The sequence below is a fragment of the Capra hircus genome, chromosome 9 (genome assembly GCF_001704415.2).
Source record: "Capra hircus breed San Clemente chromosome 9, ASM170441v1, whole genome shotgun sequence".
Lineage (NCBI taxonomy): Eukaryota > Metazoa > Chordata > Mammalia > Artiodactyla > Bovidae > Capra > Capra hircus.
In genome coordinates, this window is record NC_030816.1 from 81869386 (window position 1) to 81897330 (window position 27945).

At 50.7% G+C, this 27945-nt stretch overlaps 1 protein-coding gene across 2 annotated transcripts in view; it reads left to right on the plus strand.

Annotated features, from left to right (window-relative positions):
- The window catches only part of SYNJ2 (synaptojanin 2), a 99899-nt gene that overhangs the window by 13768 nt on the left and 58186 nt on the right, over positions 1–27945 (plus strand). For both annotated transcript variants that reach the window (XM_018053411.1, XM_018053412.1), the window contains exon 2: positions 21411–21497. In XM_018053411.1, the coding sequence (XP_017908900.1) occupies positions 21411–21497 (87 nt within the window). The remainder of the gene's footprint in view (positions 1–21410; positions 21498–27945) is intronic.

Here is a 27945-nt window from a genome sequence, read left to right on the forward strand (position 1 = left end):
TCTGGCACTTGCTTGGCAACACTCTGGGAGGACGGATGGACGGACTCATGTGTACATGCACAGTGGGGATGGGAGAACAGGTGAAATAAGATTGGGAAAATGTTGATGTCTGTTTGAGCTAGGTGATAGGTATGTGATAGTTCATTAGACAGTGAATTAATAAAGTGGCTGCTTTTCAAGCTCAAGATGAAAATCTAAAGTTTTCCCATATACCATCATTAGTCAGTTAGAGTGTGCAATAGGAAAAACAGGTTCCACACCCAGTAACAACAGTTTCTGGGAATAAACATAAATGTAAAGCTATAAAACTTTATAGACGCACTGAGTAAGTGAAAAGGTACAGCATATTCTTGGGCAAGGAACATCAACGTTATGAAAAGTTTGTTCTCAATAAATCTGTAAATACAAGTACCTATGAGTAAAATCCAGTCAACAGGAGTTTGATGTAAAGCTTACAGGCTGATTTTAAAGTATCTGGGACTCTCCCCCTCTCCCCACTTAATCTTGTGCTTACCTTAATCTTCCCATTTTGAGTAATGGCAGCACCCACCCCCCCACCTTGGGCTTCCCATTGGTAAAGAGTCTTGCCAGTGGCAGAGATGCGGGAGACACAGGTTCGATCTCTGGGTCGGGAAGATACCCTGAAACAGGAAATGGCAACCCACTCCAGTATTCTTGCCTGGGAAAACCCATGAACAGAGGAGCCTGGCGGGCTGTGGTCCTTGGCTTTGCCAAGAGTTGGGCACGACTGAGCACCCCACCCTGCAGGTGTGGGCGTAATAACTCCAGACAGAACCGGTGAGTCCTCCAGATCCTGCTCGCTTCTTCAGTTCCATCCAGTCCACCGGTGCATTGAGACCCACTTTCCCTCTAGAATAGATCTGAATCCACCAGGTCCCCTGTTGCAGCTGCAGCCCTGCTGGTCCAGCCACTGCCTCCCCTCGCTTGGACCACACGCCACCTCCTAACTGGCCTCCTGGCTGCCACGCCCGGGCCATCCCGTCACCCCACACTGACCCTGGCTGAGCCTGCACGGCCTGCGTCCTGTGCCCCAGCTCTTTTTTCCAGCCTCATCTCCCACTGCGTCCTGGGCTCAGTCCTCTATAGCGACCCTGAGTGATTCCTTCCTCATTATCCCTGCTCACACTATGCGATCTGCCTGGCCGCCTTGTCCTCATCCAAGCCCAACTCAGTGACAGTGAGACATTCCCAACCACCCCAGCCAGACTAGCCCACGGCCCCCACGCCCCAGCTGTCTCTGTTCCAACACCTGTTTTCTTGTCCCTGTAGCACGTGTCGCCAAAATCACCTTATGTGTTTGCTTGTGCCGTCTGCTGGGTCTTGAGAATGCCAGCTCCTTGGGAGCAGGATGTTGGAGGTTGTGTTGTGTGTCCCCCCAAAAAGATATGTTGATGTCACCTTACTTGGGAGTCTAGTCCTTGTCACCAGAATTAAGGTGCAGATGGAGATGAGGTCTTCCTGGAGTCGGTGGGCCCTTAATCTGGTGGGACCAGGTGTCCTTGTAAGAACACCGAGGGGAGGAGGTCATGTGAAGACACGGACACAGAGGGGTGTTGGCCAGGCGAAGACAGAGGCAGAGGCGAGAGCGATGCTGCCAGCAGCCAGGGAACACCCTGGGCTCCCAGAAGCGGGAAGAGGCAGGAAGGACCCGCCCTAGAGCCCCCAGATGGAGCCCGGCCCTGCCAGCTCCTGGATTTTGCTGTTGTTTAATCACCTGTGGTTGTTTCAATCCCCCAGCTTGTAGTACTTTGTTTGGCAATCCCAGGAAACTAGTAAGAGGAGCGTTGTCTTCTCAACACTGTCTGATGTGCGGAGAGACTCAGAAACACTGCTGAATGATGAAGAAATGGCCAAAATAGTCAAGGAGATTTTGAAAAAGATCAGGACAGACTTGATCTACCAGATAGTAAATCATACTGTAAAGTCATAACAATGATACGGCACAAGTCAATAGGCTAGAGGAGAGGGCTCGGAACAGACTCATGTAAATAGAGTAATTTAGTTTCTTATTAAGATGACAAGTTTAAATCAGCTGGGAAAAGCTGGCTACTCAGTAAATGGTGTTTGTGCAACTTGGCACTTCCTTCGTTCAGTGAATATTTAAGAGCAGGTCCTCCATGGCCCTCTGGTCAGAGAAGAGAAGGCCTGGCTCTCCTCTGGGGACTGAGTGGTCTCTGCAGCCGTTCATTGCAGTTGACTGTTCACATGGATGTCCGCTGCTCACTAGCTTCTCTCCAGCTTAAAGCCTTGTGCCCGCAGGAGCTAGTGAAAGTGTTAATTGCTCAATTGTGTCCAACTCTTTGCAACCCTGTGGACTGTAGCCCACCAGGCTCCTCTGTCCATTGGATTCTCCAGGCAAGAATACTGAAGTGGGGAGCCTTTCCCTCCTCCAGGGAATCTTCCCCACCCAGGGATGGAACCCACATTGCCTGCATTGCAGGCAGATTCTTTATAAAAAGGCTAGGATCCTTTATAAAACCCCCATAGTTCTGTATTCCTGGGTTCACAAAGAGGCATGCCTAGTTATAAGGGTTGTCGCACTTAAGGAAGCCCCAGGCCTGGTGTCCCCATCAGGGCTTCGTCATCCATGAAGTTCATTTTGGGCCATAAGCTGTGTTATCTAGTGACATGGGGGATGTTTTACCTTTAAGGACTTTCAGGGAACCAGAGCTAGAGAGTTTGGAAAAGGTTTTGTTAAGCCCATGTGGACATGAATTAAGTTAGAGCCCTACATTAAATCATATATAAATTCCAGAGGTACTTAAGTGTTAACTGTAAAGAAATCTCACTTTTAAAGCATTAGAAGAAAATATAGGAGAAACTTTCACAGTGTGATGGTATGAAAAGCCTTTCTAAGCAAAGCATAAGACTCAAAAGTCATAAAGGAAAAGTAACTTAAGTGATTTAAGAACTATTTTTTATTGACATATAACATATAGAGAAAAATGAACAAATTCTGAGTGGACAGCTTCATGAATTTTCATGAAATGAACTTGCCATATAACCAGCGTGAAGTCTGGAAACAGGATTGGAGGCACCTAGCTCAGCTGGTAAAGCATCCGCCCGCAATGCGGGAGACCTGGGTTCGATCCCTGGGTTGGGAAGATCCCCTGGAGAAGGGAAAGGCTCCCCATGCCAGTATTCTGGCCTGGAGAATCCCATGGACTGTATAGTTCACCAGGTGACAAAGAGTCAGACATGACTGAGTGACTTTCACTTTCACTTTCGCACCCCTGGCTCCTCCTGTGTCAGACTGAGAGATTTGATTACATAAAAATTTAAAGCTCTGGGATATCAAAAGACACCATAAATATAGTTAAAAGCAAGCAGGAAACTGGAATGAAACTCTGTACAGCCTTCTGCAACATACGCAGGGATGAGAGATTGATGGCCTTTGTACACTATAAAAGCATGCCTATAGATCACAAAGAAGGATCAGTCATCCAACAGAAATAGTGGCTGAAGCCATACATTCTTGAGAAAAAGTCCAAATGGCCTGAGCAGTGGAGCCTCATTGTCATTCTTGTTATGTCTCATGAGCAGCTCTCCAGATCAGCCCCGTGGGCTCCCAGACAAGCCCAGATCCGACTTGTCTCCGAGGGACACACCTGCTCAGCTGAGCTCCCGCCCATCAGGGCAGGGCTCAGGTGCTGTGGCCAGGTCAGGCATGGCAGGAAGTAGGATGGGGCCACCATGGCCAGAGGTTGGGGCTGGCGGGAGGTGTGGCATCCGTCGGAAAAATACAGAGTTGGGGAGGGCAAAACAGACCCCCCTGGAAGGCGGGGTAGGGAGGGGTAGGGGTCGGGGTGCGGGCACAGGCTTTAGAGGCATTCTGTAAAGTCAGGCTTCCCCAGAGGGGAAACACTCACGAAAGGATTTCCTGGGCAGATGGCCGGGGTGGAACCTCTGGACAGGGTGCCCCCAACCTGGGAGACACCCAGCACGAGGTAGCGTTGGAAAGGTGGCCAGGCCCCGCAGTAAACCCTCCTGCCCAGCCAGCCCGGTCCGCCCGAGACACCTTTGACCTTTAGTTCTCAGAGCACACACTGACACCTGACGGTGACCAGTATCCTTGGTGTGTCCTTGGGGGATCCCTGCTGTGAAGACGTGCAGATTCTAAGGTCAGGGTCTGAGCCAGCCACGGGCTTCTCTGTTCCAGACTGGATTCCAGGTAAGGAATCCAGGTAAGGAAAGCCTTTGGCTGGAGGAGACAATTTCCAGTCAATGAAACAGTGCTATCTAGGTTCATTTGAGGAGGTTTCTTCTGCCTTTTTGTAACAAAAAAATGTGTGACTTTCCCCCCACCCCAGCCCCGATTTTGGGTGGGGTCTCTGTGACTAGGCAGGTGTGTTTAGCTAAGAGACTTAAATGGAGAAAGAGGCCAAACCTGTCACAAGCCACGCCCCCAGATAGGACCTATGTGTGGGATTTAAGTAGAGAAGTGATATTAACGTGTCTGCTCTGAGATGCACTTTCATCATCTCCCCTGGACCTGTGTGCTCCCAAGTTTGTCACAGAGGTCCCTAAAGAGTGTGGATGCAAAGCTGTAACAGTCTGTGAGCATCAAACTGCTCTGGTTAGATCCCTAATGAATCTGATCAAACAAAAAATTGTAAAAATCAGAGAAGCCTAGGAAATGAATAGTGGGGCTGTTGTCTGGATTCTGGATTAAAATACAGAGGAGGAATCGAACTGGGGGAGCTTGACCCACTGGCGCACCAGCCTCATGGAACTGTGCCCCCTCCTCACCTGCTCATACCCCGCTCCCAAACCTGGCAGCCTTGCTGGGGGTGGGATGGGCATGGTGTTTCTCATTGCTGCTCCCCCCGGGGCCCCTCACCCTCCCAAGAAGGCCGCCTGCCTCCCGGCCTTGCTCACATTCATGGCAGGCTGGGATTCTGCTGCTTCTCCTGCCCTCATCCTAGGCGAGGTCGTGCCCGTGAGTCCTGCCGCCCTCGCCTCGTCACTCCCAAGTCTTTCCTCCCATCTCCTTCACACCCCAGACCTGCTCATCACCGGTCATCACACGCCCCGGGAGTCTAGCTCCAGGCATGCACTCTGATGCTTTCTGCCCTCCTGCCTGCTCAGGACCTCTGCTCAGACCTTGAGTCTCTGGTCCCCAAGCCTTCCCCCTACCTTCCCTGCCCTCCCATCCTGTCTTCCCTTCTTATCCAACCGTGCCGATCGTCCCCCTCTTGAACACACTCTCCACTCTTCTAACGGTTCTGTCTCCTCATTCTGGCCAGGCACAGTCCCTAGCCCCGAGCTAGTCCTCTCCCCTGACTCCACACATGCTCTCATGTTGCTGGACGCTTCTGGAGAAAACCCTGAGCGCATGATTGGTCTGTCACAACTTCCTAAGTGTTTCTGGTGCTGTTCGGTAGTCTGGGTGCATCTGTCTGCTCAGATTTCCCTCCCGCTCCCCCAGGTGGCTATTTCTTATCTTCTCAAGCCTTCTACACCTTGGCCCTCTCAGCTCATGATTTCACTCCCTGTGTCACCGAGAGAATAAAATAGTTAAAAAGAGAACTTTGACAAGCTCTGGCGTGTCCTCTGCCTGCCCCGTGCGGCTGGCACCGCCTCCCTCTGTGTGGGTGCGTTGCCCTCCCAGCTCCTGCACCTCTTTCTTCTCATTGGCCCTGTCCTCTCTCACCTGGGAAGACTCCGTCCCCAGTTTCCCCTTCCTTCCTAGCTGGGTGATTTCCACTGTTACACCAACAGGTGATGTGTCTCATTTTTGTTGTTCAGTCACCAAGTCGTGTCTGACTCTTTGGGACCCCATGGACAGTAGCACACCAGGCTTCCCTGTCCTTCACCATCTCCCAGAGTTTGCTCAAACTCTTGTCCATTGAGTCGGTGATGCCATCCAACCATCTCATCCTCTGTCTCCCTCTTCTCCTCCTACCTTCAATCTTTCCAGCATCTGGGTCTTTTCCAATGAGTCGGCTCTTCACATCAGGTGGCCAAAGGATTGGAGCTTCAGCTTCAGCATCAGTCCTTCCAATGAACATTCAGGACTGATCTCCTTTAGGATTGACTGGTTTGATCTCCTTGCAGTCCAAGGGACTCTCAAGAGTCTTCTCCGACACCACAGTTCAAAAGCATTAATTCTTCGATGCTTGGCCTTCTTTATGGTCCAACTCTCACATCCATACATGACTATGGGAAAAACCATAGCTTTGACTCTCCAGACCTTTGTTGGCAAAGTGATGTTTCTGCTTTTTAATATGTTGTCTAGGTTGGTCATAGCTTTTCTTCCAAGGAGCAAGTGTCTTTTAATTTCATGGCTGCAGTTACCATCTGCAGTGATTTTGGAGCCCAAGAAAATAAAATCTGTCACTATTTCCATTGTTTCCCCATCTATTTGCTATGAAGTGGTGGGATCGCATACCATGATCTTCGTTTTTTGAATGTGGAGTTTTAAGCCAGCTTTTTCACTCTCCTCTTTCACCTTCATCTAGAGGCTCTTTAGTCCCTCTTCGCTTTCTGTGATTCGAGTGGTATCATCTGCATACCTGAGGTTGTTGATATTTCTCCCAGTGACCTCATGTTTAGAAACACCTTGTCTCCACAGCACCCCCATCTCCTTGCTCCACCCCATCCTCCTGTGAAGGGTCTGTCCTTATATGCTGTCTCTGCTCTCTCCTTCTGTTTCCTAGTCAGGCTTAGGGGTGTACCACTCCTCTGAAGCCTTTCCACGGAGTCCCCGGAGATTGCCAGCTTGCCGGATGGATCCCTTGCAGGTCTGTCCTCCGCCCCGTAGCATCACCCAGGGATTACACCTCCTTCCTGAAAGATGCTTCTCCTCCTGGTTCTATTCCTGCCTCACCACTGCTCCCCCAGTGCCTGGGCCAGCGCTTGCACAGCAGACATCTAGCATCCTTGTTGAGTGATGGGGTTGACATGCAAAAAGGTGTTTTCTTTCCCCCTCTCTCTGGCTCCCTTCCTGCCCCTCACGTTGTGTTGTGCTCATTCGCTCAGTTGTGTCCAATTCTTTGTGGCCCCATGGACTGTAGCCGACCAGGCCTCTCTGTCCGTGGCATTTTCCAGGCAAGAATACTGCAGTGAGGTGCCATTTCCTCTTCCAGGGCATCTTCCCAACCCAGTGATCACACCCGCGTCTCCTGCATTGGCAGGTGGGTTCTTTATCACTGGTGCCACCTGGGAAGCCCCATGTTGTGTTAGACAATATACATGGATCTCCAGTGCAGGAGACCTGGGTTCGATCCCCTGGGTTGGGAAGATCCCCTGGAGGAGGAAATGGCAACCCACTCCAGTATTCTTGCCTGGAGAATCCCATGGACAGAGGAGCCTGGCGGGCTCCAGTCTGTGGATTCTTCTTAGCCACTAAACAACAATATGGCTTCTAAAGGTAGGTGTGTATGCATGCATGGGAACAGGGCTTTTCTGTGCAGGAGGAGACCCGCAGGCAGGGTTTGGTGGGGCTGGGAGGGGCATTCAGGTGGAGTAAGGAAATACGTCTTTCTGAGTAATGATGATGGTGATGTTGAGAAGGGGAAATACCCCAGAACTGGCCTGGCTGGTCAGTTAGAGAAGAAACTGGAAAAGTAGCTGGGAGTGAAGCCTCCAGCACCAGACCCAGGGGGCAGGGCGGTGGAACTAACATGTTAGTTACTGGAAGCAAACGGAAGGGTTTGTTGTAGGTGGAAGTGATGCATCAGGATGTGTTCAGTGCTTGGGGCGGAATCCCTGGGGAGGGGGTGGACATCTGTGGGCAGGCCATGAACTTGGCCTGAAGGGTCTACCTCTCCCCTGTGTCCAAAGAGAAGCACAGCTGTGTGGAAAAGGGGATGATTTACGCTCCTTCTGGTGCTCTGTGGGGTGGGATGGTCCTGCAGTCAGCCTGGTCCAGCCCTTGGTGCCCTCTCCTGGAGGTCTAAGAACTGCTGAGCAGGACTTCCGCCTGTGGATTCTTCTTAGCCACTAAACAACAATATGGCTTCTAAAGGTAGGTGTGTATGCATGCATGGGAACAGGGCTTCTCTGTGCAGGAGGAGACCCGCAGGCAGACCCGCCTGTGGCTCCATCAGAAGCATAGTCAGCCCTTCTGTCAGTACTTTTTTAAAGGCCCAGATTCCTTCTTTTTAGGGAAAAAAAAAAGGTTTAACTCTCAAGGCCCAATGTCCAGCCCAATGCTCAAGCCCTCTTGTCCGGGGAGGACAGGCCTCCCTTCCTCGGTCTGGTCACGCCAGCCTCTGCTGACTCTACTGCAAGGAGGGGAGTTTGTCCAGCTGTGGCTGCAAGAGACGGTCCATTGTCCTCTTTTCCCCTCTGGCTGGTGGTACAGGCGAGCGCATTCTTGCAGGGAGGCAGTGCATCTGCTTAGGTAGCGTTTTTTTTCTTTTTTTAGTGTCCCCTGCCAACCACTCACCGCTGACCTTTTCGTGTGGCTTGGACTTTTTGGAGAGAAAGGTTGGGGATAGTACAGGAAAGTGTCCTAGCCGGGCTGACGTGTCTGCCTCGTTGGCTTTGTCTTGGTTCTCAAGCTTCTGTTTCAGACTGATGTTTTGATTTCCACTTTGCTTAGCAACCACCCGCCCCCCCCCACCCCCGCCCAGCAGCCTCCACCCGCCCCCCACCCGCCTGCCCGAGGAAGGCCATTGTCTTTCTGGAGCACTGCTTCAGCTCCCAACTGATAATTCTGGAAGGAACGGCCACAAGCCGGTCTGAGCTGAGCTCAGAATTAGCACATGAAGAAGACAGTGACCTGGATCTGAGTGATTCTGTCCTCTGGAGACCATGAAATAGAAGCTGGTATAATATCTGGCCCAGGGACACAGCCACAAGGGGTGGCAGTCTTGGGCCGTCTGCATGGTTAAATTGACCTACTTATTTTTCTGACCCGTGGGCTGGGCCTTGCTGGAATTTCCTTAAGGCGTGTGATTGTGGAAAATATTGTGAAAGAAAGAAGCACGTGTGCTTCGGTTGATGACTGGTCCAGACAGCTCGCCTGCTGACCCGGAGCACGGCCTGCTTGGCCTGAGTTTTAAGGAGCAGAGCAGATTCTGGCCGCATTGCTGAGCTCTGTGGCTCCCAGGAGCCCTGCCCCAGCCCTGGGACGTCTGACGACAGAACCCTGTCCTGGGAACCAGCATCTTGGACTGGCTTCGCTCTGCTGGGGCAAGCGCTGTCCCCTGCAGGGGAGCCCTTGCCCTTCCAGTGCCCTTGGCCCACTGGACCCAGGGGTGGGATGGTGGTCCCCCAGGCTCCTCTTTGCCACATCCAGGCTGTCCTCCTTCCCTCCGCTGTAAAAGCAGTCAGCTAGGAATCTCATGTCCAGCGTCCACCAGGAGGTCTTTCTAGGTTCATCTAAGCATCCAAACTGTCAACAGCCCACTCTGTACCCAGGACAGGAACCAGAGCTCCTGGCGGGGCCACACGGAGTGTTCTTCTGTGGAGTCACTGTCACAGCAGCCCTGTCACCGGCGTGCATGCTGGGCGGGGGGTGGGGTGGGGCGCGGGAAGGGCGTGGATGACAGGGTGTCTTGCTGAGATGCCTCACCCCTGCTCCCGGTCACCCCAGAATGCAGTGTTGGTGGCTCAGCTTCCAGGCTCCCTTAAAGGACTGCTCCATTCAAGGAGTCTTCCTGGGCCCTCATGATTGTTTCTGTCAGCTGTGATTCCTGCTAGTCCAGGGTTTGCTGCCAGGTGGTCCGTTTTTGCCGTACTGTCGTCTAGTAACATGGATGGTATTTATCAGTTTACGGGACTGGGAGGCTAACCTAGGGTCAGATTCTCTTGCAGGCTCTGTTGACCCTTTGTCCACGCACACCACGGAACCATATTGCCCTCTGTCCCTCCTTGAGAGTGCCTGTTTCCTTGCTGGTTTTACCTCCTTTTCTGTCAGCCCAGCCGCTCCATCTGCGTCAGACGTTGCCCTTTTCATCTGCTACCTTCGTCTTTCCAGCTCATCCCTCAGTTCTCCAATTCCACCCACTTTGACCCCAGTGAGACTGCGATCCCGTGAACCTGCCACCCCCTTTAAAATTTTTTTCCACATATATATATATTTTTTCCATTATGGTTTATCACAGGATATCAAATATAGTTCCCTCTGTGATATATAGTAGAAACTTGTGGTTGATTCTATATAATAGTTTGCATCTGCGAATCCCGAATCCCCAGTCCACCCCTCTCCCATCCTGTCTCCCTCTTGTTAACCGTAAGTCTGTTCTCTGTGTCTGAAGTCTGTTTCTGTTTTGTAGATTACTTCATTTGTGTCATATTTTATTTAAAAAAATTTTTAAATTTTATTTTTGGCTACACTGGGTGAAAGGAATGGCAAACCACTTCAGTCTTCTTGCCTCGAGAACCCCATGAACAGTATGAAAAGGCAAAAAGATATGACCCCGGAAAATGAGCCCCCCAGGTCAGTAGGTGTCCGATATGCTACTGGGGAAGAGCAGAGAAAGAGTGAAGAGGCTGGGCTCGAGCAGAAACGATGCTCAGCTGTAGGCGTGTCCAGCAGTGAAAGTAAAGCCTGCTGCTGTAAAAACCAGTACCCACAGGAACCTGGAATGCTAGGGCCATGAATCGAGGCAAATCAGATGTGTTCAAGCAGGAGGTAACAAGAGTGAACATCAACATTTTAGGAATCAGTGAACTAAAATGGATGGGAATAGGTGAATGTAATTCAGATGACCATTATATCTACTACTGTGGGCAAGAATCCCTTAGAAGAAGTGGAGTAGCGCTCATAGTCAACAAGAGTCCAAAATGGACTTGGGAGCAATCTAAAAAATGCCAAAATGATCTCGGTTCCTTTCCAAGGCAAACCATTCAACATCACACTAATCCAAGTCTATGCCCCAATGAAGAAGCTGAAGCTGTATAATTCTGTGAAGACCTACAACTCCTTCTAGAACTAACACCAAAAAAAGATGCCCTTTTCATCATAAGGGACTGGAATGCAAAAGTAGGAAGTCAAGAGATAGCTGGAGTAATAGGCAAGTTTGGCCTTGGAGTACAAAATGAATCAGGGCAAAGGCTGACAGAGTTTTGCCAAGAGAACACGCTGGTTTATCAGTTTACGGGACTGGGAGGCTAACCTAGGGTCAGATTCTCTTGCAGGCTCTGTTGACCCTTTGTTGACCCTTCCAAGAACACAAGAGACAACTCCACACACAGACATCACCAGATGGTCAATACTGAAATCAGATTGATTATATTCTTTGCAGTCAAAGATGGAAAACCTCTATACAGTCAGCAAAGACCTGGAGCTGCCTGTGGCTCAGATCATGAACTCTTTATTGCAAAATTCAGGCTTAAATTGAAGAAAGTGGGTAAAACTACTAGACTATTCAGGTATGACCTAAATCAAATCCTTATGATTATACAGTGGAAGTGACAAATAGATTTGAGGGATTAGATCTGGTAGACAGAGGGCCTGAAGAACTATGGACTGAGGTTCCTGACATTGTATAGGAGGCAGGGACCAAAACCATCCCCAAGAAAAAGAAATGCAAGAAGGTAAAGTAGTTATCTGAGGAGGCCTTACAAAGAGCTGAGGAAAGAAGAGAAGCAAAAAGCATGGGAGAAAGGGAAAGACATACTCAATTGAATGTAGAGTTCCAGAGAATAGCAAGGAGAGATAAGAAGGCCTCTTAACTGAACAATGCAAAGAAATAGAGGAAAACAATAGAATGGGAAAGACTAGAGATCTCTTCAAGAAAATTGGAGATACCAAGATGGGCAAAATAAAGGACAGAAATGGTGGGGACCTAACAGAAGCAGAAGATATTAAGAAGTGGCAAGAATACATAGAATTATACAAAAAAGATCTTAGAAAGCATCACTACAAACAAAGCTGGTGGAGGGGGTGGAATTCCAGCTGAGTTATTTAAAATAATAAAAGATGATGCTGTTAAAAGTGCTGAACTCAATATGTCAGCAAATTTGGAAAACTTAGCAGTGGCCACGGGACTGGAAAAGGTCAGTTTTCATTCCAATCCCAAAGAAAGGCAATGCCAAAGAATGTTCAAACTACTTCACAATTGAGCTCATTTCACATGCTAGCAACGTAATGCTCAAAATCCTTCAGGCTAGGCTTCAACAGTACATGAACCGAGAACTTCCAGATGTACAAGCTAGATTTAGAAAAGGCAGAGGAACCAGAGATCAAATTGCTAACATCTGCTGGGTCATAAAAAAAAAGCAAGGGAATTCCAGAAAAACATCTACTTCTGCTTCATTGATTACACTAAAGCTTTTGACTCTGTGGATCACAACAAACTGGAAAGTTCTTAGAAGAGATGGGAATACCAGACCACCTGACCTGCCTCCTGAGAAAACTGTATGCAGGTCAGGAAGCAACAGTCGGAACTGGACACAGAACAACGGACTGGTTCCAAGTTGGGAAAGGAGTACGTCAAGGCTGTATATTGTCACCCTGCTTATTTAACTTCTAGGCATAGCACGTCATGTGAAATGTCGAGCTGGCTGAAGCACAAGCCATAATCAAGATTGCCAGGAGAAATATCAATAACCTCAGATATGCAGATGATACCACCCTAATGACAGAAAGCAAAGAGGAACTAAAGAGCCTCTTGATAAAGAAGAAAGAGGAGAGTGAAAAAAACTGCCTTAAAACTCAGCATTCGAAAAACTAGGTCATGGCATCTGAACCAATCACTTCATGGCAAATAGACAGGAAAAAAAAATGGAAACAGTGGTAGACTTTATTTTCTTGGGTTCCAAAATTGCTGTGGACAGTGACTGCAGCCATGAAATTCCAAGACACTTGCTCCTGGAAGAAAAGCTATGACAAACCTAGACAGCGTATTAAAAAGCAGAGACATCACTTTGCTGACAAAGGTCTGTATAGTCAAAGCTATGGTTTTTCCCATAGTCATGTACAGATGTGGGAGTTGGAGCCTAAAGAAGGCTAAGCACCAAAAAACTGATGTTGGTGTTGATGTTGTGGTGTTGGAGAAAACTCTGGAGAGTCCCTTGTGACAGCAAGGGGATCAAAGTAGTCAATCCTAAAGGAAATCAACCCTGAATATTCACTGGAAAGACTGATGCTGGGGTTGAAGCTCCAATACTCTTGATGCAAAGAGCCGACTCTTTGGAAAAGACCCTGATGCTGGGAAAGATTGGGGGCAGTTGAGGATGAGATGGTTGGATGGCATCACCAATTCAACGGACATGAGTTTGAGCAAACTCCGGGAGATAGTGAAGGTCAGGGAAGCCTGGCGTGCTACAGTCCATCGGGTTGCAAAGAGTCAAACATGGCTGTCAACACAGGGTGAGCGCGGGCTTTTTCTAGTTGCGGCATGCGGGGACTTCTCTCTAGTTGCGGTGCCCGGGCTTTTCACTGTGGTGGCTTCTCCTGTTGCGGAATATAGGCTCTCGGCAATGTGGGCTTCAGTAGCTGTGGAGCACGGGTTTTGTTGCCCCACAGCGTGTGAGATCTTCCTGGAGCAGGGATCAAACCAGTGTCCCTTGCATTTCGAGACGTATCCTTAACCACTGGACCATCAGGGAAGCCCAGGTATCACATTTTAGGTTGCCGATATAAGTGGTATCATATGGCCTTCGTCTTTCTCTGCCTGACTTCACTTCATATGATAATCTCTAGATCCATCCGTGTTGCTGAAAATGGCAGTTTCCTTCTTATTTATGGCTGAGTAGTATTCTATTTGTGTATGTATGTATGTGTATCAGGTAAAGCTATCATTCTTTACCTGATGGCTCAGTGGTAAAGAAACTTCCTGCCAAAGCAGGAGATGCGAGTTTGATCCCTGAGTCAGGAAGATCCCCTGGAGAAGAAAATGGCAACCCACTCTGCTATTCTTGCCTGGAAAATTCTATGGACAGAGGAGCCTGGCAGGCTACAATCCACGGAGTCACAAGAGTCAGACATAACTTAGCGACTGAAGAAATGATGAACGAATATATATTTTCATTTATCCAAAATGTTTATCCATTCATCTCTTGCTGGACATTAGGTTGTTTCCATGTCTTGGCTATTGTGAACAATGCTGCTGTGACATAGGGGTGCATGTATCTTTTTGAATTACAGTTCTGTCCGGATTTATGTCCAGGAGTGAGATTGCTGGATTCTATGGCAACTCTTTTTAGCTTTTTAAGGAACCTCCATTCTGTTCTCCATAGTGGCTGCACCAACTTACATTCCCACCAGCAGGACAGGAGGTGAACCTGCCTCCTCTTCCAATGCCTTCCCCACCCGCTTGCCCGCTTCCCTCCGCTCCCCTCCCCCTCCACCCCTGCCCCTCACTTGCGGGCCCTACTCCCCTGGGGAACCGCTGGGCAGGTCCTCCTGCCCTCGCCTGGACCTGCCTCCGTGTGGCTGGACGTCTCTGGAGCGGACCCACCGCCACGCTGGCAGTGGACCCCCCCCTTTGGGGTCCCCAGGCCCAGGCGGGCCCTCCAGTTACGCTCCTATGTCAGTTCACCCTCCCGCCTTCCCCGACGGCCCTTCCTGCTGAAGCTCCGCGCGCCTCCGCCTCCGCCTCCGCCAGGCTTTGAGCAGACGCCTTGCTTCTCAATTCACCGAGAAAGCCGGAGGCACCAGGAGAGCGTTTCCTCCCACGGCCTGTGCCGCCGCCACCCACCTCTGCCCCTGTGTCCTTCCGCTCTTCTGTCACCTTAGACGGACTCTCTGTTCAGGCAGCCCCCCAGTCACAGGTCAGGGCCTTGACCGCGTCCCGGGCGCTATCAGTGGGTCCCTTCTCTCCCCTCCAGAAGCCTTTACCTCCCCTGGATCAGTTCTGCCAGCGTGCAAACCGGTGTTAACTCCTCTTCTTAGGGAAACCTTTAGACCCCCACTTGCCGCTCCCAGCCTCCCATTTCTACACACACATGCACACCCACACGTGCAAATACACGCTTGCACACACACACCACACACACACACACACACACACGAATTCCTCAAGGAACTGCTTCTACTCCCAGCCTCCATTTTTGCCTCGTCCTCACCATTCAGGATTCTGCCCCTCATCTTTACCGAAGCTGCTTTTCCCCTGGCTCACCTCTGTGTGTAACTCGAATGATGAGCGCTTAGTCCTGCTGGGATGGGACTCAGGACAGCATGGGACCTCTTCGCCGACCCATCTCTCCTCCTTGACACGCTCACCCCTGGCTCCTGACTCCAGGCACTGCACCTTTCCCTTGTATCTTTTTGGCTTCTCCTCCGTCTCCCAGACCTTTAAGCACCTTGTCCACCTCCACGCTCTCCCAAGGCCATCTCCCCGAGTCTGTGACTTTAAGGAGCTTCTGTTGGCCAGGGGGTGCCCAGTTTGTCTCTTCAGCCGATGTGCCCGTGTGACTGCAGCTGGCACAACTGCATCCCCAGACTCTTTACCGGGCGGTCTGACCCCATGACAGATGGCTGGTCAGTCTCCATGGACACCAGGGGTGATGGTCACACCATCCTGTCGGTTGTTCAGCATCATCCTTGAAACCTGTCCTTCGCTCATGTCCCGTGTCCTGTCCGTCCACAAAGCCTTTTGCATTTGCCTTTGACGTATATGCAGGTATTTGATGATGTTAAGGAATTATGGTTACATTTTTAAAGATATGGTCATGGTATTGTGGTATATTTTTAAAAGGAAGCCTCATCTGTTAGAGATTCTTACTGAAATATTTATAGATAGAACAGTATGAAGTCTGGAATTAGAATAATCTTGGGCAGTGGTTCTCAAGTGGAGGACTCATGAAAACAGATTTCTGGGTCTCAAGGACAGAGTTTCTGATTTAGTGGGGTTAGGATGGGGTTTTTTTTTTTTTTAAACTCCTGACACCGATTGTTGCTTATTGTCTGAGCCCACAAGATGAGACTGCTGTGAGGTGTCGGAGATGGGATGTGATAGCTTATAGTGAACAATGTTGGATTCGTGATCTCCGAAGAAGGTTTAGCTTTGGGACCAGGGACCAGGCTTGATCACCCAAGAGCTTTTGTGTAGCAGAGTTGTATTAAAGGGAAAAGGGGACAGAGAAAGCTTCTGACATAGACATCAGAAGGGCGATGCCAAGTGCCCCCCTGCTAGTTTTTAGCAAGCTGTTTTATGTCTGTTAGAAAGCTATTAATCAGAAGAGAGACACCTCAAAGCTGAGGGAGTTTCACCAGGCCCCTCTCCCACAATATACATTTTTGAGATAGGATGGCATGAGGTATGTCATCCCCCAGCCATAAAACAATTGATATGAATACTGGTTTGTTCAGCTATTGTCAGCCCAAGGTTTGAGAAAAGAAAAAGTTAGTCTTAGGTGGAACCATTTTGAAGAAAGGCAAATTCCAAAGCAAATACTTAGTTTCATTCACATAGCTTAAGAAAAACATTTCCATAAGAAAAATGCATTGGGTAGCTCAAGGTTTGAGAAATGTGAAGTTCAGGTGGAACCAGGTGTCGTCATAGCAACACAGAATTTTGAGAGACACTTGCAGCCTGTTTCCTCCATTTGGAGACCCCTGGCCTTCCTGCCTGTTACCCTGTCAGATGGGAGATATGAATGAAGTAAGCTTGCGTGTGAATAGATACCAGTCAGAGCTGGTGGGCACGTAAAGTTATTACACTACTCTGCTTTTCTTTGGAAGTTTCAATAATAATAAGGTGTATCAGTGTGTGTGTGGTGTGTGTGTGTTCCCAGCACCTCCTGCCCCACCCCCCTAACCCCGCTCCAAGCATCCTCTCTGCAGGATCATTGTAGCGCCTCCTAATTGGTCTCCTTGCCTTTCTCTTGCCCCTCCTGGATTCAGAGTGATCCTCAAAACCCTGCAGTGCCTCCCTCTGGCTTGGTGCGAAACCCCAAGTCTTGTTATGACCTAGACCGTGCTTCGCAGCATGTCCCTGGCTCCATTCCCTCTGTCAGGAATGACCTCACTGAGCCTGCATATTCCAGGAATGCTTCAGCCCCAGGACCTTTGCACATGCTCTTCTGGGCCCACAGTGCTCCCCGGCCCTCCACTCAGCCGTCTCCCTCTTCTCCTTCATCTGCTTTCACAGATTGCCCCTGCAGTGAGACCTTGCCAAACCGCACTTACGTGAGAGTCCTCATTCCCCCGCTTCCCACCCCTCTTCCTTGTTCGCTTTTTTTTCTTAGCTCACGTCACTGTATTGTGCTGCTGGTTGCGTCTGCCCCCTTCGGCAGGAAGCTTGTGTGGTTCCTGGCCCCGAGTAGGCGCTGCCGCTCCACCACCTCTGTGACAGCCTTGTCGGGGCCGCTGCCCCTGGCTCCCACCTCCAGCAGGTTGGCTTCCACGGTTGTCACTCACCCATTCATGACACGTGTCCCTTCTTTGCCAAGGGCCCGCACCTGCCTCGCTGCCTCTGGGGTGGATGGGTTTGGGTCTGTTCGGATCCCTGCTGGGTCCCTGTGCCTAGCCGGCCTTCAGATACACACTCACTGGAACGAGTGGCTGAATCCCAGGGCAAGAGGTGGATGAGGACAAGGGTGGGTGAGTAAAGGGGAGGACTTCCTGGAAAGTTGTGGCCGATGGCTGGGGTTTGAGGGGCGGTGAGCAGGGGGAAGCAAAAACATTCTCACGTGGACGAACCCTCTGGAAATGCAACCAACAAAAGCGTGGAAGACAGGAAAATTCTATTTTTCAGACATTAAGTAAGGAAGGACAGAAGTTGCCAATGGGCAGACCAAATACAGTCTGCAGAGGTGTGTGCAGCCCACACAGAGCTTAAAATAAACCTGGGTTGGTTGCCAAGACTGAGAAATCAGAAGTGTCCTATTTCTCTCAAAAAACTGGAAACTCGCTGGTACCCAGGCTGGTCTGACCTCCTGGGGGCAGTGGGCAGAAACGGACCATGTGTCCCCGTTAGAAGGTGCGTATATCCTTGGGTCACCCACGGACCTCTTCCTGCAGCTTCGTTCCTTCATTACCTGCCTGAGGCTTTTGGTTTGTGAGCTCCCTTTTAAGAGCAAAATGGATTTGTTCTTCCTTTGACACGAAGTGAGGAAATACGGTTATCTGGGGCAAGCGGTGGTGTCGGGCGGTTTTGCAACAGGTTGCCTGGGAGGCCAGGCCTCTGGGGGTCCTGGGGGCTCACTGAGGAGGCCCTGTCTCCCAGACGTGGGACGTGTCCCGCTTACACATCGCAGGGGTGGGAAGGAGCTTTGGAGGGGAAGGCCTGGAGAAAAGGAGAGATGCTTTGCAGAAAGTCTGGACTTTTAACAGGGCTGGCTCATGGAAGGAAAAGGTTACTGAATCTTACAGGTTCAGCTGTGTTCCCCAAAAGATACATGCAAGTCCTAACTTCCAATACTTCAGAATGGGACCATGTTTGGGCATAGGGTCCTTCGTGTAATTAGGTTGAGATGTGGTCATCCTGGAGTAGGGTGGGCCCCCAATCTGATGCGATGAGTGTCCTTGCAAGAGGAGAGAGGCCCAGAGCCACACAGAGAGAAGATGGCCACGTGATGAAGGAGGCAGGGGTTGGAGTGAGACAGCTGCAGGCCAAGGAAGGTCCAGATTGACGGCCACCACCAGCCAGGATGGGGAGGGGAGGACCCTCCCCAGAGCCTGCAGAGGATGGTGGCCGGCTGACACCTTGCTTCCAGACTTCCAGCCTCCAGACTCAAGAGCTGAGAAAGTTCCGATGTTCTAAGCCCCCTGGTTTGTTTACAGTTCGTCTGTTTGTGATGGAGGAAAAGCATCTTCTCCCAAGCCTGGCACGTGCAGTCAGGTTGTGACCTTCCGTGAGGTGCCTTGTGTGAAAGCCAGGGATGATGGTGCTGATTCTGTATTAAGGAGTGGATCATTTACAGGATTCAGATGGGACAAGGTGGCCTGGTGGAGCTGTGCTTGTTTGTTTTTAAAATAGGGTGAGAAGCCTTTTTAAAATTTGTGTTTGTTTGGTTTTCCCAGCGCAGGGGGACCGGCTGTGGGTGCTTTTCTTCTGTGACCCAGCAGGGCAGGGGTCAGTTCTGTTCCCACAGCTTCTCCTGCGGTCCCGTTCCCACCTCGGAAGTGTGGATCTGACCAGGTTCCTTTGGCCGGCAGTTTCCCAGGGTTTTGTTTGTTTGGTTAGGACTGTTTGCAGAGGAACATAAAGGCACAAAGACCTCCTCATTCTAGGGTCAACAGGGTGAGACCCAGATGATACCCTGGCTTCAGGGTTCTGTGCAGAAGCTTTGTAAAGCTTTGCAGGTTGAAATATCATTTTGTGTGTGTGTCAGAATTATGCTCTTGCGTTGATCAATGTGTCCACTGCAGTGAGGACGGGAGCTGCCTGTCTACCTCTCTCTCTTTAGATCAGGAGACACCACGTGTGGCCCTGAACAGGCCTGCAGGGAGCAGTTCGCTTCCACCTGTGGGGATGGGATTTCACAGGCTTCACCTGCCCTAGAGTAGGGAGCAGGCCACTTCCAGGAGGGGTCCGTAGACACGTGGCACCAGGCTTGTCCCTGAACGGCGGACTCGTCATCACCTGGATGGAGGAGGCCTTCATCTCTTCAGGGAGCAGACCAGGGTGGGCAGGAAGGCTGCCTCGTCCTCCTCATTGTCATCATTGTTGGGGCAAAGACCTGTGGGCTCCAGGAAGTGGGTCGTGCCCATCTGTTGGCCCCTCAGTGCCCCCGTCCTGATGCCCACTTCCTGCAATGGTTCCCACGTTTGGCAGAAGGGGCCTTGCACTTGTGATTAAGCTAAGGGCCTTGGGATAGGAGATTGTTGGGGATGATCCAGGGGCCCAGTGTACTCACAATGGTCCTTAACAGATGGAAGAGGGAGGCGGGAGAGGGAGAGAGAGTGAGATGTGAAGGTGGAAGCAGGGATTGGAGGGAAGCGATTGCTAGTTTTGAAGAGAGAAGATGTAGACACGAGGGAGGGTGCAGTGAATTGGGAGATTGGGACTGACTTATATACACTTGTTTAGTGGCTGCTTTGCGACCCCATGGACCGTAGCCCGCCAGGCTCCTCAGTCCGTGGGATTCTCCAGGCAAGAATACTGGAGTGGGTAGCTGTTCCCTTCTCCAGGGGATCTTCCCAACCCAGGTATTGAAACCGAGTCTCCTGCATTGGCAGGTGGATTCTTCACTGCTGAGCCACCAGGGAAGCCCCGGCTTTGGGTAATTACCTTTAGGTTACTCTGCTCCCTCCTCCCCCAGCAAAAAACCCTTATTAGAAAAAGTCATGTGAATTTTGGAGGAAAATATCATTTATTAAACTAGTTCTTAACCTTAGAGCTCCTTGAAGATTCTGATGAAAATTACGATCCCAGTATATAAAAACATACATCAAAAAATTTGCATACAATTTTAGAGATTATAGGGCTTTCCCGGTAGCTCAGTTGGTAAAGAATCCGCCTACAATGCGGGAGACCTGGGTTGGGAAGATCCGCTGGAGAAGGGATAGGCTACCCACTCCAGTATTCTGGCCTAGAGAATTCCATGGACTGTATACAATCCATGGGGTTACAAAGAGTCAGACACGACTGAGCGACTTTCACTTTCACTTTTTAGAGATACAGAGCCCCCAAAACCTATCTGTGAAGCTGTGGTGTCTGCCAGGCTTTTCCCTCTGTCTCCCCAGCTGGAGAGCCCTTGTATTGGATGAATCCAGTTGAGGCTGAGTTTTTGCTTCCATATCAAGTCGCCCTAATGGTATTTGCGGGGCCCTTATTTAAGGATTCGTCCATGTGTGTGTTTTAGTCTATGCATTTAGAAACGTTCTTCTGAGAAAAGGGTGCAAAGGCCTGGCCCCTGTAAGCCCGTGGCACCTCCAACGGTGTCTGTGCTATCACTGTGAAGGTTAAGGGCTCCCTACTTTTCCTGGTCCTTCCCTCTGCCAGTTTTTCTTCTGCTTCCCAGCAGGCTGGGTGTGTTGTCCTGGGTGTTTCTAGTAACTCTGAAGACCCTGGGGACCTCTGCTCATCAGCCTGCCTTGGGATTCACTGGCCCCAGACCTGGAGCACAAGGGTCACCCAGGCCTCCTGCTCAGCCCTTGTGTGTTAGCAGGTCCCCAGGGGGTGGGTGAGCACTTGCACGATGTGGCCTCTGGTGGACGACACTTAGGAAGGAAGGTCCTCCCCATCAGGGAGCGATGACTCAGTGCTGTTTCTGAGCACGTGGGCTGCAGTACCAAGGGACGGGGCTGGCCTGAGACACCTGCTCCCACCTCAAACCCAGCACCTCCGCGGACCGGGGACTCCCCTCCGCCTCTGCAGCCCTCCCAGGACACTGCCGGAGCTTTCAGACAGCAGGTGGGAAGGTCTCAGTCCCTGGAGCTCGGCAATCTGCTGATCCACAAGCCTCCACACAGATGACTTGGGGCCGAGCAACCGACTCTGCGTTTTCTTTGCCGAGTGGGTGGGAGCCGCATTGGAAGCTGCAGTGAGTGAACTCCACCGGGAGGTTTGGCTGATGCTGTCTGTGCTGTGTTTCTCCCGCAGCCCCGGAAGAAAAGGAGGTCATTAAAGGCCAGTACGGGAAGCTCACCGATGCTTACGGCTGCCTAGGGGAGCTCAGGCTGAAGTCCGGTGAGTACCCGCGTGGAGGGCGGCAGCTGTCACACGCTCGGGGCTATAGACTTCAAGTGTCGGGCAGAGCTTCTCTTATGTGAGTTTGGAGAGGCTGTGGGATTTAGTCATTTTATTTCAGCAGCTACCCTCTTTTAAAATGTTTACTTCACTGAGCCGGCTCCTCCAGGCTAGGGCAGAGGTCGAGGTGAGAGCCTGGTCCTCCCCTGTTGGTACTCCTTCCCACCCTGGGCACAGAGGACCTTACCTTCTCTGGGTGCCCGCTGGGATCTAGGATCTTCCAGCCTGGTCTGGGGGGGGCGGGGGCGTCTCCCCAGGGGCTGGTGTGTTGTTTTACAGGAGATTTGTATTCTAGAAGGGGGTGGAGGTCAGAGGTCAGAAGCCCCTGGACCTGCTGAGTGTGTCTTTACGGAGTGGAACTGGGATGGAGCATCGTTGGCAAGGAGAGAAAAGCCACCAGCGCCTGACCATTGGGCACTGAGGTTGGGTGTGAGCGAGAGCAAGGAAACGAGCTCCAGAACTGGGCCACATGATCCGACTGGAAAGGGCAGAGGACTCACAGGAACGCGCGGGCATCCTTGCTCGGTGTAAGACGTGAGGGGCTGAGACATCAACACGGCTGCCGCTGGGGAGTCACAGTCTCCCCGTGAGGCCGCTCGGTCACCTCTGCACTCCTGGGCCTCACAGGAGCCCTGATGCAATGCTGGGACTCAGCAACCCCCTCCTTCCTCCCCTCTCTGCCTTCTGATTTACACTGTCCCTGCCCAGTGTCTCTGGTGACTTATGGGGCCAAGACCAGATCAGGCTGTGAGCTGCTCAAACACAGGCTCTTCCCAAGCCTACATCCACACAGCAGCTGTTTTCATCTCCACATCCACACAGCAGCTGTGTTCCCTGGTCTGAGGATTTTCACAGCAGACAGCACAGTGGTTTGCCATTACTTTTCTGGCTCTTTTTTCTTTAATCGGGTGGTTTTGTTTTTCCTCTGAACTATGGTGGTGATCATCTCCAAACAGTGTTTAGGAAAAACACTCAGTACCCACATGACAAAATGCATGTATTAAATGTCTTGTTTTGTGCCAATGGCTAAGTGTACATTAGCTTCTTTAATCCTAAAAACAAGCCAACGTGATACTGTGTCTTTATTCTCCTTTTCAGTAAAGGAAACAGACTCAGAAGGTAAAAATCACTTGCCTAAGAAGCTCAGCTAGAATTGAAACCTGGATCTAGCGGCCTCTAAACACTGACTTTTTTTTCATGAAGATGTGCTGCCTGCCAAGAGTTTCTGTTTGTTTTTTTCGGTTTTTTTCCCCTTGCCATGATTTTTATTTTCTGAGGTTATAAAAAATTCCTGTGGCCTTTCCTTAATCACGAGGATGTGAAGATGACAGCTGACCTTATGTGGTGCTTACTCTGTGCTGGGCCCAGTTTTAAGTGTTTTAATTTATTAGCTCAGCTCTCCCAACAACTTGAGGTAGGAACTGGAACTGTTAGAAAGCTTAAGAGTTGTAATTCCTCTATTCCATGACACATTTTTTTATATTATAACATCTGGGTGTTTCAGATATGTTACGGTTGTTGGCATTTTACAATTATGATTGGCAATATTTTTCTTGTGTGTAAATTAATGGTCCTTTTTGCATCGGTGACTTGCTGGTGGCAAGTGGGTTTTTAAAAAATTTTAATGTATTTATTTTTAATTGGAGGATAATTGCTTTGCAATGTTGAGTTGGTTTCTGCCATATGAATCAGCCAACGTGAATCAGCCACGGGTATACATATGCCCCCTCCCTCTTGAACCTATGAAAGTGAAAGTTGCTCAGTCATGTCCAACCCTTTGCGACCCCGTGGACTTTACAGTCCATGGAATTCTCCAGGCCAGAATACTGGAGTGGGTAGCCTTTCCTTTCTCCAGGAGATCTTCGCAACCCAGGGATTGAACCCAGGTCTCCTGCATTGCAGGCAGATTCTTTACCAGCTGAGCCACAAGGGAAGCCCCTTGAACCTGTGACTAGGTTTTAAACTCCTTTTTTATGGTATCAGGGGCTGCCTTCACCGGCTAGGCTGTTCTGTCCTGAAAGGGGCAGGAAGGCTGAGGTTCCAAGACCAGGGAAGTGATACCTTGCCTGTATCCCAGGGGAAAGCTTGTCTTCCTGGGCTGAGATTGGAGATCAGCTCTAGGAAACCGGTCCTGACAGGGAAGGCTGGCAGCCCCCACAGACAGTGTCTGTGAGCCAGGCTGTCTGTGGGTGCCAGCTATGGCAGGCTCATCCCAGGGCAGGGAGTGGAGAGAGGTGACCAGCTCATAGTGCTGCCCCAGACAAGGCCATCCTCCCTGCCTGCGGCCCCCACCACCCGCCTGCTCCTCCCCGCGAGGGGGCAGCGAGCACAGCCCCTGGTCCCCGGCCATGTCTGGTGTCCTCTGAACACCCCAGCCCTGCCTGGCTGTGTCACCCTCCAGGGGGCCCGGTGAAGGCTCCCTGAGTGTGGTGAGAGTGTGTTTGACTTGGAATGTCAGGCCTTTCTCAACACATTTCTGAAAGTGCCCAGGGTATCTGAAGGATGCGGGCTTCCCTGGTGGCTCAGTGGTAAAGAACCCGCCTATCAATGCAGGAGACTCGGGTTCCATCCCTGGGTCGGGAAGATGCCCTGGAGGAGGACATGGCAACCCACTCCAGTAATCCTGCCTGGGGAATCCCATGGACAGAGGAGCCTGGCGGGCTACAGTCCATGGCGTCACAAAACAGTCGGTCAGACATGACTGAGCGACCGAACTACAGTCTGAAGGATGGAAGGACTGGGCCTTGCCATTGAGTTTTTCCAGTTCTCTTCGGTTATGCTGAGGAATGTTTGGCTTGAACTTGATCTTCTTTCCCATCTGCAAGTCCCTATCCCAGAACTACGATGTGTTGTGTTTTCTTCCCCATCTGTTGAGGGTGCTGGCAGTACAGAGTGAAACTCCAGCTTTCGTCTGCCACCAGGATGACCAGCCCGAGTAGGAGGTGGGCCCCCTTTTGACTCTTTTAGACTGAAGGTCTCTGTACAGAGAGAGACTTCTGCTCAGGTTCTTACTTAACTTGGGGAAGTTGTTCTCTTTCAGTCTACCTAAGTGAACACAGCCTTTTATGTTAGAAATTAAGAAATGTTCAGAAGCTCGTAGATTTCCATGGAGAGCTCAGAGTCCCTCCTTCCTCTCTGAAATGCTAGCAGGAAGGGGTTGGAGTCCCCATGATAAGCCCTGGAGTTGGGCTTCCTGTTGTTGTTCAGCCACTCAGTCGTGTCCGACTCTTTGTGACCCCATGGACTGCAACACACCAGGCTTCCCTGTCATTCACCATCTCCCAGAGCTTGCTCAAACTCATGTCCATTGAGTCGGTGATGCCATCCAACCATCTCATCCTCTGTCGTGCCTTTCTCCTCTTGCCTTCAATCTTTCCCAGCATCAGGGTCTTTTCCAGTGAGTCGGCTCTTTGCATCAGATGGCCAAAGTATTGGAGCTTCAGCGTCAGTCCTTCCAATGACTATAGGAAGGTCCATATAGTCAGAGCTATGGTTTTCCCAGGAGTCATGTATGGATATGAGAGTCGGGCTTCCTGACACATATACAATACAAAGCATAGAAAGTGAGACTGTTGCTATAAAAAGAATTTATCCCAATGATTACAGGGATTTAACTCCCTTTTTCCCTAAGCTCTCAAGGCTTCCCTGTTTCATAGCCTTGGAAGTTGAATACATTGAGGTCTCTGTTGAACTGTGTTTCCTGGAGCTGGGCAGTGCACAGCCTGTAAAGCTGTACTTGACAGTCCTGTAAGCCTTCCACCAGACAGCCCTCCTCAAGTCTAATTTCAGCTTCTCGACAGACTGACCTTCTTGGTTCATTCAATATCTCGAGGGCTGTTTTCACACCTCTAAAAGCAGGAAAACTGCCTCATCTCTATCTTACATAGTTCTGAAGATTTTTATTAATACCTGAGAAAATGAACATGGACTGAACTTGGGTACTGAGTGGGTGTGAAGGGCTGTCCTGCAGGAGGTCTCTCAGGGAGAACTAGGCGTGGGGCCCAGGCTGAGCGCCTTTGGGTCTGTGACTCCTGGTGGTAGTCAGCCACGGCTGACTTCTCTGGGCAGTCACTGCAGGATGGACCACCTCTGGAGGGGGACCTTTGACAGTCTTTAGGACTCCTTTGAGATTTGGAAAATGCAGTATTCTCTAGCAAGTCTTGAAATGGCCATCAGTCTTAGTAATTTAACTCTTACACCCAGTGGTGGGCCGGTCATTACCGGCTCTCTGGTGGGGAATCCCTGACAGTCTGTGTTTGCCAGTTTCCGTCATGTAAGTGTATCCAGCATGGGTGGTTTCAGACCAGGATGGAATTGGGATGCGCTGTGCTCAGCCGGCTCCCAGAAGCTGGTGAAATTAGCCAGCACACCGCTGCCTTCACTGCGCTCGTGTTCTCGGCAGGGAGGGGACAGATAACTGGTGGATCCAGGTATTCAGGATTCTGAGCTCGCTGGTAAGGGGTGGGGGTGGGCGGCTTGGGCTCCTCCAGCCACAGCTGCCGACTTCACAGGTGGGGAAGCCTCAGCTCCCACGTCCTCTGTTCACAGATCTGAGAGGATCCCAGACCGGCAGTCAAGAGGCGGGGTTGGTGTGTAGGCACCCAGGGTTGAGATCCCTTGTACCTGGCTGGGGAGAGAACTCCTAGGCTGAGCAAACAGAAATTCCAACGCAGAACACGCCCGGCACCGTCTCTGAATGAACCATTGTGTGTGCTTGTGACTCATGGTGGCCCCAGCACCCGACCTTCCCGGCCGGATGACAAGTGGCCACAGCTGGATGAAACTCGGGACCTGTCCCTGCAGGGCTTGGAGTTTCTCCCAGAAAGCTCTGACTTGGAGCTGGGCTTTGAAGACGGCTCTCTTGAGAGAGAGGATTTCTAAATTGAGGTTTTGGAGGTTTTTACAAATTGTGATGAAATATACATAAGATAGGGCTTCCCAGGTGGCTCAGATGGTAAAGAATCTGCCTGCAATGCAGGAGACCCAGGTTCAATCTCTGGGCTAGGAAGATCCCCTGGAGAAGGGAATGGCAGCCCACTCCAGTGGGATTCTCTTGCCTGGAGAACCCCATGGACAGAGGAGCCTGATGGGTTACAGCCCATGGGATTGCAAAGAGTTGGACGTGACTGAGCAACTAACATATATAAGATAAAAAAATTTACCCTTTTTAAAAACTACTTATTTATTTATCTATTTGGCTGCTCCTGGTCTTAGTTATGGCATGCGAGATCTTTGATTTTGGTTGTGATCCTGCAATCAGATCCTGTGAGATCTGATTCCTTGACCAGGGATTGAGTCCAGGCCTCCTGCACTGGGAGCGTGGCATCTTAGCCACTGGACCACCAGTGAAAGTGAAAGTCGCTCAGTCATGTCCAGCTCTTTCCAACCCCGTGGACTATATACAGTCCATGGAATTTTCCAGGCCAGAATAGTGGAACAGGTAGCCGTTCCCTTCTCCAGGGGATCTTCCCAACCCAGGGGTCAAACTCAGGTCTCCCACATTGCAGGCACATTCTTTACAAGCGGAGCCACAAGGGAGGTCCCTAAAAGTTACCATTTTAACCATTTAAGCATTACACGTCAGTGACATGAAGGCCATTCACGTTCTTGAGCAGCTATCACCACCGTCCTTCTCTAGAACATTTTTCATCGTCTCAAACTGAAACCCCATCCCAGTTAACCTATATATATAATGTGCTCAGTCATGTCCGACTCTTTTGAGACCCCATGGACTGTAGCCCACCAGGCCCCTCTCTCCATGGAATTTTCCAGGCAAGAATACTGGAGCAGGCTTGCCATTTCCCACTCCAGGGGATCTTCCTGACCCAGGGATCGAACCCTTGTATCTCCTGCATTGGCAGGTGGATTCTTTACTCCTTGAGCCACCTGGGAAGCCCATATATATATTGAGGTAGTTGCAATCCACTGCCCCACCCTGCTCACCCAGGCTGCCTCTGTGTGCGGGTATGGCCTTCCCAGTTCTGGCATAGACGTCTTTTTGGTCTGTGACCCATTTTTTGCCCTCGCCACGACTTCACCTGACTCTGGCCAGTATCCTCTGACCCAGGCATGGTCTTGCTGCGGCTGGAGCCCTGGAACCAGAGAGTCGGAGCTGAAAGGGATGGGGAGCCGGTCTGGTGCCCAGAGTCGGCCTGAGGCTTGCCTGTTGAAAGCCTGAGGCAGGCTGTTCAAAGGTGTGCGCAGCCCTATCTTCTCAGGCCAAGGCAAGCCTGACTTTCGTCTTTGCCTTGCTTCAACATCCTATCTGGTTTCAAGGCCCCAGACTCAGCCTTGACTGATGACGTCTGAGACCCCCAACCCCCAAGCGGGCCCCCCGCCCCCAGCCCCACCAAGGCCCATTTCACTTCTGGGCTGTGAGAAAATTGAT